This window comes from Echinococcus granulosus (genome assembly GCF_000524195.1).
Source record: "Echinococcus granulosus chromosome Unknown EG_S00009, whole genome shotgun sequence".
In the NCBI taxonomy this organism is placed as follows: Eukaryota; Metazoa; Platyhelminthes; class Cestoda; order Cyclophyllidea; family Taeniidae; genus Echinococcus; species Echinococcus granulosus.
This window is the reverse complement of record NW_020170389.1, coordinates 1548379-1567541: the sequence shown is the minus strand read 5'-3', so window position 1 is coordinate 1567541 and position 19163 is coordinate 1548379. Positions and strand designations below refer to the sequence as shown.

Here is a 19163-nt window from a genome sequence, read left to right as displayed (position 1 = left end):
ACGAAAAAATTGTTTCGTATAAACGAAATTGATTGGCCAGCGCTTGCTTCGTGAATGCAAGTGCCTATAATTGATAGTATGATAACAGTACCAACCCCGCCTTGCCATGAACTCAAAGGTCACAACAGGGAAACAGATAGAGGCCTAGTTCATCCACATCAGTGTGTATAGCACTACATAATCATAATTGTATCACATGCATTTTAATACTGAAACTGGGAGTTATCAATCTACCTTGTTTTGGTAAATAATTGCGCGATTTTCCCATGAATTGAGCAAAACCACGGATTCATTTGTTTAATAATGTGTATCCAGCTGTGTGGAATTTATTAAAGACAATGGCAAAACGGGAGTTATGTTATAAATTACTTTTAGAGGATTTGATCTTGACAAAAGACGTTCTAATTCGGTATTTTAAGAACTATGGTTATTAATTAGTTGAAATTCAGCACAAATTGTATAGGAATTAGCGAAAGCCAATGGTAAGAAACAGTCAGTGTTTCATGGGCAGCAGAGAAAGAAAGAAGACGGGCGGTTTGAGACAATTCTATCGCGAAAGTTGTCTCTAAACTAGTGAGATTGAGCAGTGTAAATGTGTACGCATGAACGAATGATGGGGTGGACTGATGAATATCTGTGTGTATGTGTTTGAAAAGTCTCAACTTTCACTCCAAGAGTGCATAATATGTGCATTTCCTTCCAGCGGTCACTACTTAATAAGAGGAGAAAAGCAGAAGTATAAGCTAACAAAATTCGAAAGGCGAAGACTACTCCTCTAGACAGCCTTTTCTACTCCGGTTGCTGGTCAGACGTCTTCCAAATGAGGAAGGCCCAGCCGAATGCTTTGAAATGAAGCAGTTGCCCTCCAAGACTCGCGATATTGCTTCCGTAGGCTCCAGTGCCAGCAATCACGTGCCAAACGGGTCCGAAATTATCGTCCATTGCTTTCTTTAAAGTAGCGGCTACCTGTGTTGGGCCGTTTGCTGTGGCGAGAGCTGACTCTGCCAGTTGAAGAACTACCTTCTTATCCGGTGGTGGCAATGACGCATTAACCTCACCGTCATCCATTCCGTTAGTATATTCAATGCCCACGTCAGTCAGGTCCACATAATCAGGTGGGAATCCATCGTCTCGTGTTACCTCGCCGTGCAATGATGGCATTGCTACAACACCCTTTGGTGACAGTGTCGCATTCCAGGTATTTTGATACTTTTGAGAAGTGTAAGTGGTTTCGTTCAGCGTACCTCCTGGTGAAACTAGCCCATAGGGCATCGCAGTGGGTGTCTCCTTCTGAATAGGTACCTCAAACTCCGTCGGTGTTTGGTGTAACTTTCGACCAGCGTCCATCGATGCAGTCATACCAGACTGTGCCTGCATGCGTTGTGTCTCAAAGAACTGCTGTTTTGAGCGAGTGCGTTTCGTTAGAGTGCTACGTCCATACTGATTTGGATTACTCGGAGTCGGGCCTTCGCTTTCCCATTGATCACCTTCAAAATTAAAGACACGTGAATTTTTCTCTGTGGTGCATTGGTGAGCCCTGTTGGGGCAGCATACACAGTGATACTGACTCGGAGTTCTGGCGCTCCTTGGATAGACTGGAGGGAACCTCTGAGCAGTCCCTGGAGTCATTGATGGAACTGTGGTCATCGGAATGCCCGATCTGGGTCCATAGATAGTAGCCATTGGAGGGTATCGACGCGGAAGGCTGTAGTGAATCGGAATGGCTGGCGAGGGGAGGTATGGTACACCAGGCACTGGAGTTGCGTAATCATCTGGATAGTAGTAGGCTGCTGGCGACACAGGTGCAAAGCTGCCCGACCAATCGGGATAGAAGGCTAACGTGGGAGTAGTGTAGCCTATTGTCATCGGTATACCACGTAAAGTTCCGTATATGTCACGAGCACGCGAGCGGGAACTTGGCCGGATTTTGGAGTGCTTGTGGCCGTAGCACCGTGAGTGATGATGATGAACTGAGTCCTTTTTGCGTCGACTGACTGACTGCGAACGTCCTGTTTGGTCCTGCAGGTTCATCTGCCGAAAAGCATTGTTTAATGAAGACTGCTCGTATTGTCTGCGGCGTTGAGAAGTAGCCTCTGTCTCGCGAATGATATCGGAGGAGTAACTTCGTTGATTTCTCGGCCTGCCCAGACTAGTTGGCTCAAGCGGAGGAATGGTCATTTTGGTGACAACACGAGCTTCACTTCCCTGACGAAGGGTTCGTCTTTGGCGTCGACTGCCAGTGCGAGCAGCTGGAGGACTCACGATAAGGGTCTCAGTGGGGTACACATGATTTCGCGGCTCTCCCGACACCATCCAGTCTTCGCCAGTCGTGGATATGCGGCGAATCGCCACATCGACGGGCGGATGGGAGGGGCGCACGTCAACATGGATTGCAGTGGTGTTATTGGACTTCTGGTAGGGTACCTCATCCTCACTGCGGTAGACCGTGTACTGAGGACGATTGGTCGGTTTACTCTCCGAGTCGCTGCCGACATTACTACCGCTCTGGAAGGTCTTCGATGTGACGTCAGTTCGGCGATTCGTTACCGTTGATCGAGAGGTTATGAAAAATTCACCCTGACCTCGCGACCATTCCTCGCTATCGGATGTACTTAAGTGCAAAATGAACTGCTGTGATATAAAACAGGTACTTATGGTAATTCATTAATAATGACAAAGATGCCGCGGGAATGATTCAGATCATTTAGGAAGAATCTATATTCTGAACAGTGTAATGCTCAAAAAAATTTTGAAATGTAATCCTACAATTAAATATGTAATGGTCTTACAGTTAGGGTTTCATTTTAGCAAAATCTCAGTTACCCTTTTACCGAATAAACTTAAATTTATTTCACTACAGTAGCATGCCTCATTCAGGACCAGAAATAAGTTATGGAAATACGTACTTTTTTGTTACTTGTGCCATTGGTTTGTCGAATCAGGTTTTGGTAACGTCAATAGAGGCTCGTTTGTACTTGCTAAAATAAAAGAGAAGTATAAATGAGGTGAGAAGAGGGGAGGTCTCCAATCACATCGACTTATTACATTCACAAAGGCCCGATCAACCAGTGGAACTCGCCAATGCTAACTCCTTTACGCACCACCAATCAATTAATAAAAAAGCTACCAGTGTTTCATCAAACAGTACAGGTAAGTGTGGCTGCAAAATTTTTTACAGCCTATCATGTCCGTATTCGTCAATGGCGCAGCAGTTCCTGTGCAAAGATTATTGTTGAAGTAGCCGGTCTGGGCTACCTTATTTCTAGTGGGTCTATTTACTCGGCTCCCATTCGTAAAATATCTATGTAGCATGCAGACTGTGCTTTTAGAGAGCTACTGGGTCTTGGTCACATTTCAATGAAAGTGTTTTCGTCATTATTATGATCTGACCTTAATGAGACACTGTGTTGTGCTGATAATGCAACTTCATTAGTGCACGTCGGGCCAGAAAAAACGAAGCAACGTGGAATTTAGCGCATTTTTCACAATAACCCAGTCTATTTTAAAATTACTCACTTCTCAACAGGCAGTCGTTGGGAAACAAGCGGTTTAAGTGTAAAAATTTGAAATTTGAAATTGTGAATTCAGTCCCTAGTGCAGAAGCTACTTTAAATGTCACCCAAGGTAAGGGATAAAAGCAAGATATTAAAGCTATTTCAGTGTTTAGTAGATGTTTTATTTTTGGATACTAGGTTTTCTATACATCAGATTATGGGAATTTCGAAAAAAAAGCGTGAATTTACAATGCTTTGCACAAGAAGCGCCACATCAGATTTTATCAAATGTAATGGTAGATTCTTATTTAAAAATGACGATCTGAGTGTCATCAGATTGGCAAAGTCACTGCAAAATTTCAAATACAAACCACTTACATATAACGGGCTAAGCCGATAAAACGGATGCCTAAAAGCTTTACAAGTCCACTTTTTTATTTGCAATGGACCAATGAAATGGGGTAGCATTTGCATCGTGGTTACTGTGAAACGAAAATGTGTTAACTAGAACCATCATTATCCAATCCTCATATGGGTCAATGAGTTACCAGTAGGTTATGAAAAGACTAACCACATAATATCGCTTTGTAAAATTGAAAGGGTAATAATTGTCATCTCTATCCTATTTCGCAGCACACCCCATGACTTAAATCATTTCTCTGCTGGCAAATAAGGTAACTGTGTGACTAGCTCAGTCATTTTTATGTCTCTAGCCCCTCAAATCATAGCTTGATATCTTCAGATCGTACTCCTAATCTTTTTTACTTATAGAGGTATAATGAGGTTTGAATTTCCTTTTTAAAGTCATAGCAAGACTATAGTTAGGAAGTGCTACTGATATGCACATGATCGACAAAAAAGTGTTGTTGTTAAGTGCGTGTGTGTGTGGATGGTTTGAAAAAACACCATGCAAATCATACAACGTTTCCAGCATAAGTGTGTTGACACTCACGACAGTCTAACAACACATCAGATATAATGTTTTGTCACTTAGAGCTCATGGTGACTTCTTAAAGCTGAGCAAAGGAGTCAGAATGCCAGATTTGAAATTTCACTGAAGTCTTACCATATGTGCATGTGTTTTGAACAGTCCTTCTTTAATAATTGATCAAGTGAGGCCTGGTAAGTGCAGTCGTGCTTGAACCTGCGTGAATAATAGGTGTGACGTGTCACAGTGCGTGTCGGCTGTTCGTCTTTTCTATATAAGGTGCGGGAAGTTAGCACAAAGACAGCAATGGATTGCCATAATCCGCCGATTAGGTCAGCAAATACGGTAAATATCAAAATTGCATGCTATCTCATAATCCCCTAATCCGAATTTAATTTTCGAATGAAGGTGGCGGATACAAACAACTGATCTCCGCAAATTTTATTCCAGTGATTATTAGATAGGGCTGGCTCAGCGAACTTTCCTTGCGCGAGCATAGTGTCGACAGTGCTTCCGATTAGTGACGAACGATGTGATTACGTGCCAAAGACTTAATTTGCATCAAAGGCTTTGGTCATATACGTCGACTGCCTTCGGATACATTTGCATATCCACCGATGACACCTCTTATGTGTAGAGTTGTTTGGTAAATAAGCAGCAAATTGTGGGCCTACTCGGTGGCCACTAAATAGCTTTAACGGCCTCGGTGATTCAGCTATTGTTCCAGTCATTAGCCCTGACTCAACTAGCAATTCAGTGATGACTCACGGTTTTTCAGATAATGGGTACTAACACTAATGCAGTTTTTAGAAAATTATCATTAGATATGCTTTTTGCTTAGAAATTAACTCCCTGATAGCAAAGCGTTCGCAATCACTTTTGCAGCAATACAAATGCATAAATCTGACTTCACAAAACCCGCGTAAGAAAACAAACTTCAGCCTTTAAGTGTGATTATGTTCACAATATAATTCCCAAATGTGGAATTCAATAAAACGGTTCTGTTTAATGAGATATTCAAAAAATCCAACAAATAGATAACTCAATGCCACTCTTCACCAATATTATCTGCAAGGTTTGTTCAAGTGCCTGTATTTATTGGAAAGAAGGGGTAAATAATCCGGATGAGAAGCTTTGATTTGTTGTCATATTTTCCAAAGGACATTTCTTAATCAAAAAAAAATAACCACAACCCAGCAATTTTATATCGCATTAATTTATCTTTGATAGTAAAGTTGTTACTGTAGTTTAAAATGTAGAATATTCTAAATGACTTATGACCGCTCAAAACTTTACTGGATTTTTAATTGTGATTTGTTCCTAAGGGTGCACTTGTAAAGCAAATTTTGGTTAAATTTTGAATTTGCTCAAGGATAAGATTGTGAGAGCAAGAAGCTAGACTCACCAGTTTCTAAAGTATGTCCTAATGAGGAGCTTAGAAGACCTGTGATTGCATAAATCCTTCCCTTCTCCCTCTCTGGATAGTGAAGACAGAACTGATAGCCAGGAGTAGTGGGGCAAAATTGAGCTCCTATGCCTGCAAGTGCACACACTTTTACAGGCGCAATCTATCACCACGATCCAATGCCAATTTGATCGCGTTCTTGCCTCCTACTGGTTGGAGCAATGGAAGCACTCAAATGTGCAATGGCGCACGCGACTGCATACAGGCGTACATACGCCCACACACACACACCCACTCACTCACTCACAGTGAGGCAACTGAGCAAACTGTATTGGCACCGAGCCTGCATGTCTCACCCTAGGTCAGTCGTGTGGGTGTGCGCATACCTGTGCATGTGAATGCGAGTGTATGTGTGCGTGCGTGCCACCTTTGCACAGGGGTGAGCTTTGAAAGCACAATGATTTGCTCAATGGACGATCGTGTATTCGTGTGTCAATGTGGCGTAACCCGATTCGCAATCACAAGGCATGGTGATGTGCCAGCGCGACGAGTTTACTCCGAGCCTGAGCGACAGCGCAGATAAGCTGAGCACCACTTGGTGAGGCGAGAAAATCAATAATGAAGTCGGAGCTCCGCTCCTTTACAGTCTGCTGCTTCAAAGTGATTGCCATGCTTGCTCATGTAGTGATACGATTAAGTCTCAGGTCAGGGTAACTCCTACGCCCTCCCAGGTCGCACAAATCAACTGTGAGAGATTCCCAAGCATTGGTATGCATCGTTGAGAGCTTTGAACCACTTTTTTGGTCATGATTACCCTGTCAGCTTTCAGTGAACTCAAACCTCACTACATTTGATCAATTTTCACTGGACAGCACTTAGTTATAGGTCTCCCGACGATTCGCTGTGTTCATTTAGCATTGTCAAATGCATACTTTTGAATGCCAATGCTAACATCAAAATTGACGGCCAAATTGGACATTAGCTCACATTTGGAAAAGCTAATCTGCCCCCAATTCTATATAACTGTTGACTCATGCGCTGGTTGTGATTCTGATCTATTTAGACAATATCATTTAACCGCCTAATGCATATATGCTCCAAATTCTTATTTTTGAACGAGGGTTACTCTAAAGGGTGCCAAAATTAATTGAGATTCTTTGCACATCCTTCAGTTGTGTGATGCCACCTTGTCACTTGCAGTCTTTCTGACTGTAACTGGCTTGTTGAAGGTTAATCAACATAACTTCCTACAAATAACAAAGCATCTAGTTTTTTGAAATTGCTTGCATAACTAAATTTGCGCCTGTGCTTTAATGAAATGAGCACGCGAAAGGATTTCTTCTATAAATAGGTTGATTTTTTAAGGGCCGTAGTTAAATACAGATAAAAGTTATACATCTTCGGTTAAAGCAGTGATTCTTATGGTGAATAATGGTATGTGGTGCATTTTATGGCCCCATTACCAATAATTCTGGTATGAGCAGAAGATACAATTTTACTTTGGGATGGAAAAACCTTACAGATATTGTTCAAAAAATTATAGAATCAGGAACTGATTGGAGTGAAGCAGCCAATTGTGCATTCTAGGACAATTCGTCTACAAATATCTTTTTAAAAAACGACATCAAATAGTGAAATACAATTGCGAGTTCGTGCCCTTTCATAAATGCGGCTTTTTAGGGTTCGCTCTCAACCTAAAACCCAAACGACTCAGAATAATTCATTTTCGATGCAATCACTATCGGACAACTGGTATAAGTGATAATTTGATTTAGAAAACATTGCGTCACTTTTGGTTCTTATACTAAACATCTGCACTGTAATATTTCTATCGCTGCTAGATCGTCTGACTGTCTATGAGTTCACCTTCGAGTGCAAAGCCACAGGCATCTCGATTGAGTGGGCTGCCCGTCTCCCTACACCTGGGTTGGGACACGACGAGCTACCGCAAGGCATGAGTGTGCCCACTACAGATTGTCCGCATGTCTTACTTTCTGGACATCTGCTTGTCCCACCCCACCCCTACGTTGACCTGATACCAGTATGACTCAGAATAACTGGATTGTCGAGGTTAACAGTGGCTTAAGGTTTTCGTACGATTTCTGATGTAACCACTATTGCAGAACTGGTAATGGTGATAATTTGATCTGGAAATCGTTGTTCGATTTTCGATTCTTTGGCCAAACATTTGCACCTTAACATTTTAAGCAATCCGTACTTTCGATACCTGATGACTCGTTTTAATGCTTACGATTTCCACACGCCCACTAAGTAAACAAAATTTTCTTCGTAGACGATACGTATCCGTACTTGTTAGGACAAAATTTGAGGAACCCACAGTTCCGGTTCGAAGGTACAAGTGCAATAACTTGATTTTCATACAAATGAACCACAATTTTTGTTACTGTATAATGAAAGCCTTATTTCCGAACACTAAATAAATAATTGATATGCTGAGTTATATTTGGCACTTTTATCGGCTTCTTTACCTACTCTTGTTTTTAATTTAGTAAAACACATACTTAGTGCTAGTGGTTTGAACCAAGAGTGGGGAAGGCCTGAACTCACACAGCTTCAGTTGTGGTTTTGATACGCCGATACCCATCCATTATTTATCTAAATTTTTCAAGCTCCTCTTCTCAAACATCCAAAGGCATTTACGAATGTATAAAATAATGCTAAGCTTGTGGTAAAACACCATTATTTGTCTGCCTTTCGTCCATTACAGCTTTATGCTATCGCTCTGTTAGTTATGACTAATTGTAAAAGCTATTTTTGAATGAATAAATCACAATGGAGAGTAGTTGCAGTATTCCTGAAACACTGGAATATAGATTGCTTAATCTGAACTTAAAACATTGTTTTACGTCATCTGAGATATTTAAAGAAATGCAACTCTCGAAATTTTTCCAAAATTTCTCAGGTACTTGTTGGTAAAAGTATGTGACAGAGGGGCTGAAGACAGGGCAATTGCGCAAGTAACCTTGTTTGCAAAACTTTACAAAATCAAGTAAGATAAAGGAGTCATTTTACACATGCGCGTTGGAAAGGCTTAGTCACCGACATGTGATTGCTGCAGACAGCATAAAGTAGCCAAAAATTGTAAAGGGATTTTGCAAAGGAGATAAATGCTACTGTAATCATCCAAATTAATTTAGTTTACTCCCATTGTATTACATTGCACATATTTATTCAACATAGTTTGTCATAAAAAATTATTAAGCTTAAACACCCTAAGCTTTGGTAAGATTTGAGCTCTGGGGGTACCAGTATAGAACTTTCCACATCGGCACAAACAGTGGAATTGCATGATTATTTTGGAAACCACAGTGTTAATATTTTGATTTCTCCATGACAAAAATACTATAGATAATTATGTTTCATCCGATTTTATTATTACTGAAAACCGTAGCATATTACTGAGTTCAGCAACTATTCAGTCCACTATACTGAAGTAGGAACAGGAATATCGGTTGGTAACTCGCAGGGACTGTGTAACCCTAGGGAGAAGCTTTCAGAACAAACTCAAGTTAAAATTGAGCCGGCAGAGATGACAATTCACATCATCATGATAGCAGCCACATCTCTATTAGATACAACTTATAGCCTTTAGGCCACTGTTTAGGGCGTCGTTGAAAGAGCGTTCGGCAGGTGCATCTGCATACCTAAGAATCAGATAAGTTAAGAGTAGGCACAAATTATTGCTATTTGAAATGAGTTTTTGGGCATTTTTGAAGTCGTTTTGCCGCTAGCGTCTGTTTCAGTCAATGGTCCCCTCAATTCATGTGTAGCTAAATGTGTACCTTTACAAGTTACATTCGTTTTAAAGAAACTATTTTCCTTTTTAAAATGAGCCGTTCACACGTAGCTAAATAGCTACTCTATTAAAATTTAAAATCATGCTGTTTTAAGATTCTTGTCCCTGCCTTCCGTAGATTTGTGACGTTGATAGGAGGTAACAACGACCCTGACTAAAAAGCGATAACCACGTTAATCTCATACATACCTCTGGCAAGCACCATTCTTCGGAAAATCATGTTTCACTGGCACACTCCCACGCGCACCACGTCGCATGCCAAAAAAACACACTTGAAGCGCGAGCCGCTGCGACAACTAGGGCGCTTCTCGACAGTCAGTTGATCGCATTCCGCACAGTCACTCTCCCTTTGTTTGGTGCTTAGTGCTAAGGTGCCGCAAAAAATAACGTGAAGGTATTTGCAGAGTTATTGCAGTATGGTATTAATCGGCCAATTCTTTCTTTTGCAAATACTGTTTAGTCATACAATGTCGTTAGTTTGCACGGCTGCTATGACCCAAACGTAGGGCAACTGTCAACTTAGAGCAACATTTGTGTTTTCATGCTAAGGTAACAAATGGAAAGCTATTCTTTAGCCTACTAAAGTATTAAACCAAAAGCTAAAGGGAGTCTGTCCTGTGCTTGATCATTACCTAGGACTGCCTCCATTTAAACAATAATTTAATAAGTCCTCGGAAAACTTTCACTTAGTTCATCTTTGCGCTACTTGTTAACGTCTAAAGCTTTAAGATAAAGGTGAGCAATGTGATGCCTATCGACAATCAGCAAGTCAAGGCATGTAATTGTCGAGGAGAAAACACTTGAAATACGTTGGTGATAAATAAACACTTGTAATACGATAGTGGTTTATCCCTCGGTTCTGGTGAGGCGCCACTTTTGTACTTTGAATTAGCCCCCTTGTACCTCGCTGGGCGGGCTGGCCTTCTGGGCCATGCCAATAGCCCAGACACCTTCTCCGTGCTGAATATACATATATTCTGCCCGGGTATTGTGTCTTCTTTCGTCTTCAGGGAGTCTCGGCACGCTACATTGGTGGCAGCGGAAAGCGAACCCGATCCTAAAAGACATGCATCCTGATTTTCCACTTCTGCGTGATAAGACTTAGTGGAGCCGAAGAAGTACGTGTGCTGCGGATGGGAGAATGGTGATGACCCCTAACAGAAGGGTTGATGTTGACGTCTACCTTCAGCATCTCTCCCAGTCCCGTGTTCTGCAGAAAAGCTATTAACAACTGAAGTGACATTGGCCGTGAACCATCTGGAAGTTTCATTACGGATTTTCCCTACCGTCTCCCATGGACCTATCTTAAATCCCGCCCTTCCCTACACAAATCTACTTTTAGGCCAGTGTTCCTACATCCATCTATGGACACGCATGATGGCTGACGCAGTTCCTCGTCCTGAATCAAATCCCTAAACTAGATGAAACTCCAGATCCAGTTAAGCTGCCAAGAGGGATCAGTGACGTTGAGGTCAAGTATCCCCTCAGTTGCGCACTAATTTGGTGACTGGCACGGTCGGCTCGTGGGTGTTTCTTTACTGCACCTACTACGTTGTAATGGCTGACGCGGGAGATTGACCTGCGGGAGCGCCGGGGACGACGCTCAAAAGAGGAGGGAGGCTATGTAAAACGATAGTGGTTTATCCCTCGGTTCTGGTGAGGCGCCACTTTTGTACTTTGAATTAGCCCCCTTGTACCTCACTGGGTGGGCTGGCCTTTTGGGCCATGCCAATAGCCTAGACACCTTCTCCGTGCTGAATATATATATATATTCTGCCCGAGTCTCGTGACGCTACACACTCCTATCTTGCCATCCCTCATAAGAATGTATAAAGGTTCTCACTAGTGATTAGGTAGACATCCATATACTTTAAGATGTCGAGGAAAACTACCAAAGGGAGCAAAAACACTTAATCTAGTTAAAAAAAACCCATCACGAAGAAGATGGAAAAATCAAAACAAGTTTTCTTGCCTAAAAGTTGGGGCCGCTTATAATCAGTAAAATCAGCATGAACTAGCATAAAAGCCAAAAATTTGTCATCCTATATTTCAGTATTTAATATTGAAAAAAAGTATCGTTAGAATATAAAACTAAGAACATGATAACTAAAGGTTTCAAAAAATGAGGTCAGAGCATTCTTTAACAGTGGTAAAGATTACGTCAGAACAAAATCTGAATATGGAAGTAAATTTACAAATAAAACCTATTTGTAGGGGAAAGTTAGACGATAATTTTGTGCACACCCACCATTATCCAAGCCTAAGTTTTTACGTGCTACTATATGGTGTTATTACTTGAATGGCATTTTATCATAAATAATGGTAGCAGCTTCAGCAAGTGTACGTGAGAAGCCACCAAATTTAATTCTGGTGTGTTTGGGTTGTGCGCGGTCGGTTTTGTTCCCACCCACGTTTTTATTCGTCACCTGCATTTCGTATTATTGTTTAAAACAAATAGTGGAACCGTTTTGTAACTTGTTTTTGGAGCCATTACCTTTGGGCCTTTTGGGTGGGTGTCTTAAAGGCCTGTGCTGCAATGCATTGCTTCAATGAACCGTTCCCTTCCATTTCCAAACTCCCCTCTTTATTTTAGGTTACCGCCATGGCAAAAGCATGGTTCAGTAATTCGGTGAGTTTTGGAAATTCTCTATAACTAGGTTGATAGTATACACAACTGGAGTCAGAATCCCCAGAAGTTGTCAATGTTAACTATCAAGAGACGCGGGCCAGAAATATATTCGATAAGTACTTTATTATTAGCAAGAGTGGGGCTTTGCTGAATGACTTTTTATACGATGGAAAGGACCGTGTTATTCAAGAATGGCTGAGTACGGTGCTGCGTCGTGGCACTAGTGTGGATCGTGTGTTGGCTTTGGCATTCATGGTTAGGAAAAATCCACTCTCTTCTCTGCAACACATCGAAAGTTTGCTGGCGTCCATTTCACCTGTCAAAAATCAGCTTTGTATGAAGGCGACAGAAGTTCTCTCCAATCTCTTTGAAAACTTTCTTCTTCCCAGCATGCGAGCTCTAATTGCCTTCGAAAATCGTCCATTTAAAGTCCTGGCAAAGTACCCCGCAGCGCTTACAGATGAACTGACGCTTAAAAATGCTCGAAATGGACTCAAGCTGCCTCACAACTGCCGTGAGAATATCCTTGCTTTGTGGTACTTCGAGCATAGGATTAAACAGTTCTATTTTCTGTTTTTGACCTCTTTGGAGGTAATTTTTGCTGCTACCCTCATCATTCACTATATTTAGAACGTTTTAATAAGTGATACCATTCCCACAGCGAAAACGAAAGCGCTAAGTAGGTAAAAGCTTGTACGTCTTAATTCTTTTCTAGACGCACTGGTAAGTTTAGCTACGAAGAAGCCTGAAAATCGGGAGGTAATGATTGCATTCCGAATAATTTTTAGTTTAGTTGGCGATCAGTATTGTGGTGAATAAGCTCGGTGATCGCAGTAGGGGCTTTGCATCTAGCGTGATTCACAAATTGCGTATTATGTGTAAGTCTCCCTTGACTCCTCCTGAATCACTCAAATCTTGCTGAGAAGTCATTGGGTCACCTTGTGCTTCAGGTCAGAGTCATCCTTACCTGAAAGCGATGCTAGTAGAACAAATACGAATTTTCCTCTTCCGTCCGAATCTGCTTGATCGGGCTAAATACTACGCCATTGTGCTACTCTCCTGTATCCCCCTTTCCAAGAGGAACTCCCAGCTTGTCACGGTCATGGAGGATGCCGCTACCAGTGACACTACTGTCGCCGCCATTCTCTTCCGCATCTATCTATCATTCTTTCGCGCGTCGGTAAGCTCTAAGGAGCTACCTGAACGCCTTACTGCTGTTCTCCTCGCTGGCATTAGCCGCGTTGCCCCATATCTCTCGCGTAAGGTGGTACTCCTAGGTTTTATTTATCATTCACTTTGTGTTTTGTGATTAGTTAAGGTAGCTTATGTAGAGGCCTAGAATATAATTTCGGGTGATTGTTGGATGAATAGAATGAGATTTGAAATAACGGATAGGAATGTACTCAGATTGTTCACAAATTATCTGCTTTTGTGATCACTGAAATACTATAATATCTGTGTGCACCCTATAAGGTTTACTAGCATTAGTAGCCTTTTTTTTCTCGAATTTCAACACTTCTCGTTCTGTAGCCAATGAAATCTATTCTAAGCCCTCTACTATTTCAATTTATTATGCTGTGCAATGTCTAGAACTAGTACCGGGTACTGAAAGTAATGTTCCCAATGGATTAAGACGAATTTTAGGCACAGTAGCAGTATGTATTCGCTACTTATCTGGGCTTAATTATTTGAGCTCTACATGTTTACCTCATTTATGAACGTTCGCTTGTCTTTGTCAGCGAAGATCATGTCTGAGAACGTCACAGACGTCAACGCCATCTTCAGGCTGGTTCATGTGACGACGAATTTTACAATAAGTCTACAGGCCCTCAACTTCCTTTTCCACTTTACTTCCCATCAGCAACAACTTCGCAATCGCTACTATCAAGTGAGTTTCGACAGTGAATGCTTCCTGCTGTCAGGATTAGTAACTTTCCTCTTCTAGTAAACATTAGTCCCTTTTCAATGCAACTGAATTGCCAGCGACGGAATTTCTCTTTAATCATCCATTGTGCGTTAAATTGGAAACTTGGTCCGCAAGTTGTCTTGTAAACTGTGGAGTTGAATACATTCATCATAGCAAGTGAAAATAGTGATAATTTTCCGAAGATTGGGCTGGAAGAAGAATGCGCCTGAAAGATAGGCTACTGAAGTTCTTCAAAGTAGCCGAGTGGCATAGTTACAGATTTACAAATGCTGACGGTCTTGCCTCAACATTTGAAAATATCTTTTACCTGTTTATTGCGCAATAATTCTGTCTCATCTGGCATTGTAGGCTATGTAGAAATTATTCACTCCTGGAGAGGAAATTTATTATTTATCAAAACATAATATTAGTGAACAACGGTCAGCAAGTATGAATCAGCAATTGGTTTTACGGCAAAAGTCCCTCGTATCATGGTCGTGTACGTTATTTTCACTGATGAAACAACATTTTCATTGGTAGTTGAATGTCGTTTGTAATATCATCTTTCTCCAAAAAATGCTTTAATCGGGAAAGTGTAACGGGTTTACATGAAATACATTAATTTGATCGTAGAAAGACGGTGATTAATTAGGCCAACGCCCGTTATCTGTCAAACAGAAGTTGAGTAATGAATTTAGTCAATTTTGTGGCAGCTTGCGCAACTACTGACAGACAACAGAGCATTGCGAAACTCTCTTATGTCAATCCTTTCATTTCCATCCAAAGGCGCTCTATCGTAAGCTCACAGACTCCGCGATTCGTTGGACGGCGCGTGGTCCCTTCATACTGAATCTGCTCTACCAGAGCTTATTAGCAGACACCGACGCCGGGCGTCGAGCCGCTCTCATTCATCGTCTTCTCTCCATCTGTCTAAACCATCCAAACTCCGGTTTTGCGGCTGGCTCACTAATCCTCCTTGAAAAACTCTACTCAGTTGGTAAAGCTAACCCAATCGGTTCTGCTCCTGGTCAGGTAGGCGATTTCCTCTATGTTGTTGGGCACCACTCCTCTGCTGCCGCTGCTTGCTTAAACCTGCTCATTTTTATAGTCAGTCAAGCCACAAAAGGATTCAAAAAGTGTACTTCCTACATCAGTTGGTATTGTCAAACACAGCCACTACCCAAACGCTGCTGCAAGTGACTCGGACGAAGAACACTTCTCCGACGTCCTCGCGTCAGGCGAAGAGGAAAAAGGGGAGGATGCAGTGGGGACAAAGGAGAAGGAAACCTCCATAAAATTCAGCGAAGGTATCTGGGACCACCGTCGTCTATTCAAAAAGACGAAGAAATGGTCTATCGGAGATGCGGTGGGCTACGACAGCTCGGCGCGAGATCCACGCTTTGCGCACGCCCTGAATCAGCCATGTTGGCAGCTCTCGTTGCTTGTCAATCACGTTCATCCCACTGTCGCCTATTTCGCCAGAAGTCTGACTGAGGGGAGAATTTTTAAGTACACTGGCGATCCCTTCGAAGACCTCTCGGTGGCTCACTTTATGGAGCGATTTGTGTACAAGAAACCAAAACCCAGTTCAGGTAGGGTAGGAGGTCGCGGGAGGTTAGAAGATAGAGTAACTTCTATATCACCTTATTGGTCTATTTCTTCTTCCCTTATAGTTGCAAAACCGGGAAAGATGGTTGTTGATACAGATGTGAGTAAGCGAGTTCATGCTAAGACGCTGGCTCCGAACAGCTTGGCCTACAAGAATCTAAACGCTGAGCTGGTGCCTTCTGACGAACGTTTTATTCACAGGTGGGTGCATTTTGGCTTCCACCAGTCCTCTATATTGTAAAGTCTGGTAGTCTTTGTTTCGCCATTTCCAAATGCTATCTGCTTATGTGTAAATGGCATCATTTAATCATATGTGTTAACGACTGACTGAAGTGAGGGCCGTTGATATCTACCCAGTGGGTCAAATAAGGGAAGAAAAATCTTGCTTTGTAAACTAGATGGTGAAAGGATGGCTAGAGTGATTGAACAAATTTGAATGGATGTCTTTATAAAGCTGATACCTCTTATTGTTGTGAATAAATGATTTTTTGCTACCCGATATTTAACTAAGTGTGCGCATGTCTTTGGACACTTATGTTTAAACATTGGTTTTCAACGTTTGAGTGGGTTTGGTTATTTTGTTACTTCTCTTTGTTTGTTTTTTTGTTTTAAGTTTTTACTGACAAGGGCTTGGAGTTTCTCTTCGCCTTAATTCTCCTTGTCTATTTGTTTTATTAGTTACTTCAACTTCATCAATGCTAAGCCAAGCAAAAGCGAAGGTGGTCGTAGCAGTGACGGGTCGGATCTAGACGAAGACTTTGACGAATATCTTAGTAAGTGGACTTATTCTCATGCTGTCTTCACCTTTCCTGTAAACATTATTTTTTACCTCCATGTTTTTTTTTAAATGCTCCAGGAAATCACGAAAAGGGTCTAATTCCGAATGATGCAGACGAGGATGGTTTACTTAATAACTCGGATTTCAACTACTGTAAGTCGCTCCTGTAATGGCGCTCTGATGAACCAATGGCGGTAGGGAATGTTTAGGAGAAAGAAGGAAAGGAGTGTTCCACCTCAAAGGGAAGGGGATATTGCTGCAATTGACTTGGTTTGATAAGTACATTGTCGTCTTGCTCGTATGTTGTTCGAATGAGCTATACCTAGCTCAATTCATTAACTCGCAGTTGGCTAGGCTCTTTGTCCTGACTCCCTGACTTACTTTTTCTCCCTTCAGCCACTGACGAGGAAGAGGAGGAATTGGGGAAAGTAAAGAAGCGGAGAAGTGATGGGGTAACAGGCTCGGAAGAAAAAGAGAGTTTTGAAGAAGAAGAAGGAGGAGAGGGTATCGGCGGTCTGGGATGCGAGGAGGAAGACAATGACAGCGATACTGATGATGAAGACGACTTTGTATCGTCGAGAAGTCGCAAGTAATTTGCTTTGGCTACCATTTGTGGTGTTTGTGATAATGATAGTATTGTCAAACTGGAAGGATGTTACTCTGCTTACCTCCATTCGTTGAATATTGTTACTTAGCACAGAAACCTTGCAATAACGCAGTGGAATAGAGGCTTTGTGAAACATCTTTCTGTCGTTTGATAAGTATACCTCAAAAACATTCTACGAGTCATTTTTGTTGCACCACTGTCGGTGAGTTTTATTTATAGGCCATCAAGCTTATTGCAGCCAAACTTACTCACAAAGTATATTTTATTTTGCTGACCACTTTTTTGATGTTACTTATGTTTCAAGTTTGTATGGGGCAGATGTTTGTGGATTTGCATTGCAGTAGGCCGACATAATATCACACCATTGTACCCTCTCAGAAATATTTCAATCGCTTGCATTTTTCATCAAAAGTACTTCGTAGATTGTTAGCTCGCCTGTCTATTTGAGTAAGTATTGGAGTGTTTTATAGGCGTGCTGAATTTTACAATTTTAGTCGAATGTTTCTAGAAGTTTTCACATTAAGAACTACAAGGTATACTTTGAAGACCGAAGTAAGTACAAGAATTTCGTGAGAGTTCTTACTTTTCCTAAACCATTGTTGATACTTTTAGATTACTTATCTTCATTCATTGGTCAAGTGCTCCCCAGTCATGAGCAGCATGCATAACTCCAGCGGGCTCTGATCTTTTCACTGCAACCTTGGCTCTTTTTAGGTCTGGGAACTCCGATGTAAACGGGCTTGATTTTTAACAATATTTGGTCGGAATTTCGCATTTTTGAGCACACGAGTTTTTAAGTCTGTAGATGTGAATTATTTGGGCTCACTAGTGGTCATCTCTTATGCAGGCAAACGCGTTTTGTGATTGTTGAGTTTTCTGGTTATTTGTACGTGTCCAAAGGCTCTTTGTTTAAATGTTCGCGAGTATTTGCACAGAAAAATATAAATTGGGTTTGGAATGATTATAGGTGAAGTTGGCTGTCATTTACAGTATGTTTAGGCCTCCGTTATATCGGTTAATTATTAGTTGACTCACATTTTACCATCATGATCGATGCTGATCTCTTAATTCACTGTATTATTTTTACTCAATTAGATGTGGTAGAATTGACCTGAATAAACTCTTCGTCAGCGCAGAGGAGATTGGCAATCTCTATGACAACCAAGAGGCACCTGAAGGCTCGTCATCGAATCGGCCCAAGTGGCAGGATAGGAAGCGTAGCCAGCCGACATCCAGAAAAACGAAACGGGGACAAGCGTCATTCGCTCTGAAGAGGCAGAAGTTCCAGCGAAAGCGAGGCGTTATTCCATCGGCAACTAAAAAACCGCGACGACGTTAATTCCATCACCGCTTATTGTACAGTGTCGAATTCTACTCCTCTTTTTTGTATCTATTTGTCTTTTTAAATGAAAATCGGCGACTCTTAACAGACTTGGACACACACGCGGGTATCGGAGTCGACTTCTGCTTCGAGAATGAAGCAGGTGATTGCTTTACAGGCGTGCAACCCGTGGCATCAAGCGTTATTTGGGTCCTTTTACTGCTAGTGGGCTTGCACATAATAGGCCAATCCGGTCATCAGCCGTCGACTAGTCTCCGCACGGGGGCAACTGGGTAGCAAGTAAAGTTTCCTGCGTACCCAGGAGTCCCCACTTCGAATTGGAACTTAATTGCGAAAGGTGCAGAGGTCTAGTCTTTGCCTTAGTCTTTTCGTCCCACTCTTGAAAATAATCCTGCACTAGGTCAGTAAAGTTCGAGTTGGGTTGTTTAAGGGGACCATCAACTTCTATCTTGTATTTATTATAAATTGGATAAAAAGGCACACGCTTGCTCTCATATTTCTGTTTATAAAAATGCCCCCTAGCCTATATGAATTCCCTAGAGTTCTAGCCCGCAAATGGATAGTAGTAAAATACTTCCACAAGCCAAATATTTGCATTAGCTGCTGTTAAAATTTATAAATTATTTGGTAATATTCTAGCTCTGTCGTT

At 41.7% G+C, this 19163-nt stretch overlaps 2 protein-coding genes across 2 annotated transcripts; one reads left to right on the top strand and one right to left on the bottom strand. All coding sequences in view use genetic code 11, as the record gives it.

The window, feature by feature from the left end:
• Positions 1-789: 789 nt before the first annotated feature.
• Positions 790-6498, bottom strand: EGR_02181 (hypothetical protein; the record flags this gene model as incomplete). Its single annotated transcript, XM_024491430.1, has 4 exons — positions 790-2611; positions 2918-2978; positions 5828-5959; positions 6384-6498. The coding sequence occupies 4 exons, from the start codon at positions 6496-6498 to the stop codon at positions 790-792; spliced, it is 2130 nt and encodes a 709-aa protein (XP_024354283.1).
• Positions 6499-11963: 5465 nt separating this feature from the next.
• On the top strand, positions 11964-18511 carry EGR_02180 (CCAAT/enhancer-binding protein zeta; the record flags this gene model as incomplete). Its single annotated transcript, XM_024491429.1, has 13 exons — positions 11964-11984; positions 12238-12273; positions 12310-12864; positions 13067-13151; positions 13224-13532; positions 14013-14161; positions 14966-15211; positions 15288-15771; positions 15853-15988; positions 16466-16560; positions 16644-16718; positions 16962-17154; positions 18268-18511. The coding sequence occupies 13 exons, from the start codon at positions 11964-11966 to the stop codon at positions 18509-18511; spliced, it is 2628 nt and encodes an 875-aa protein (XP_024354282.1).
• Positions 18512-19163: the final 652 nt, after the last annotated feature.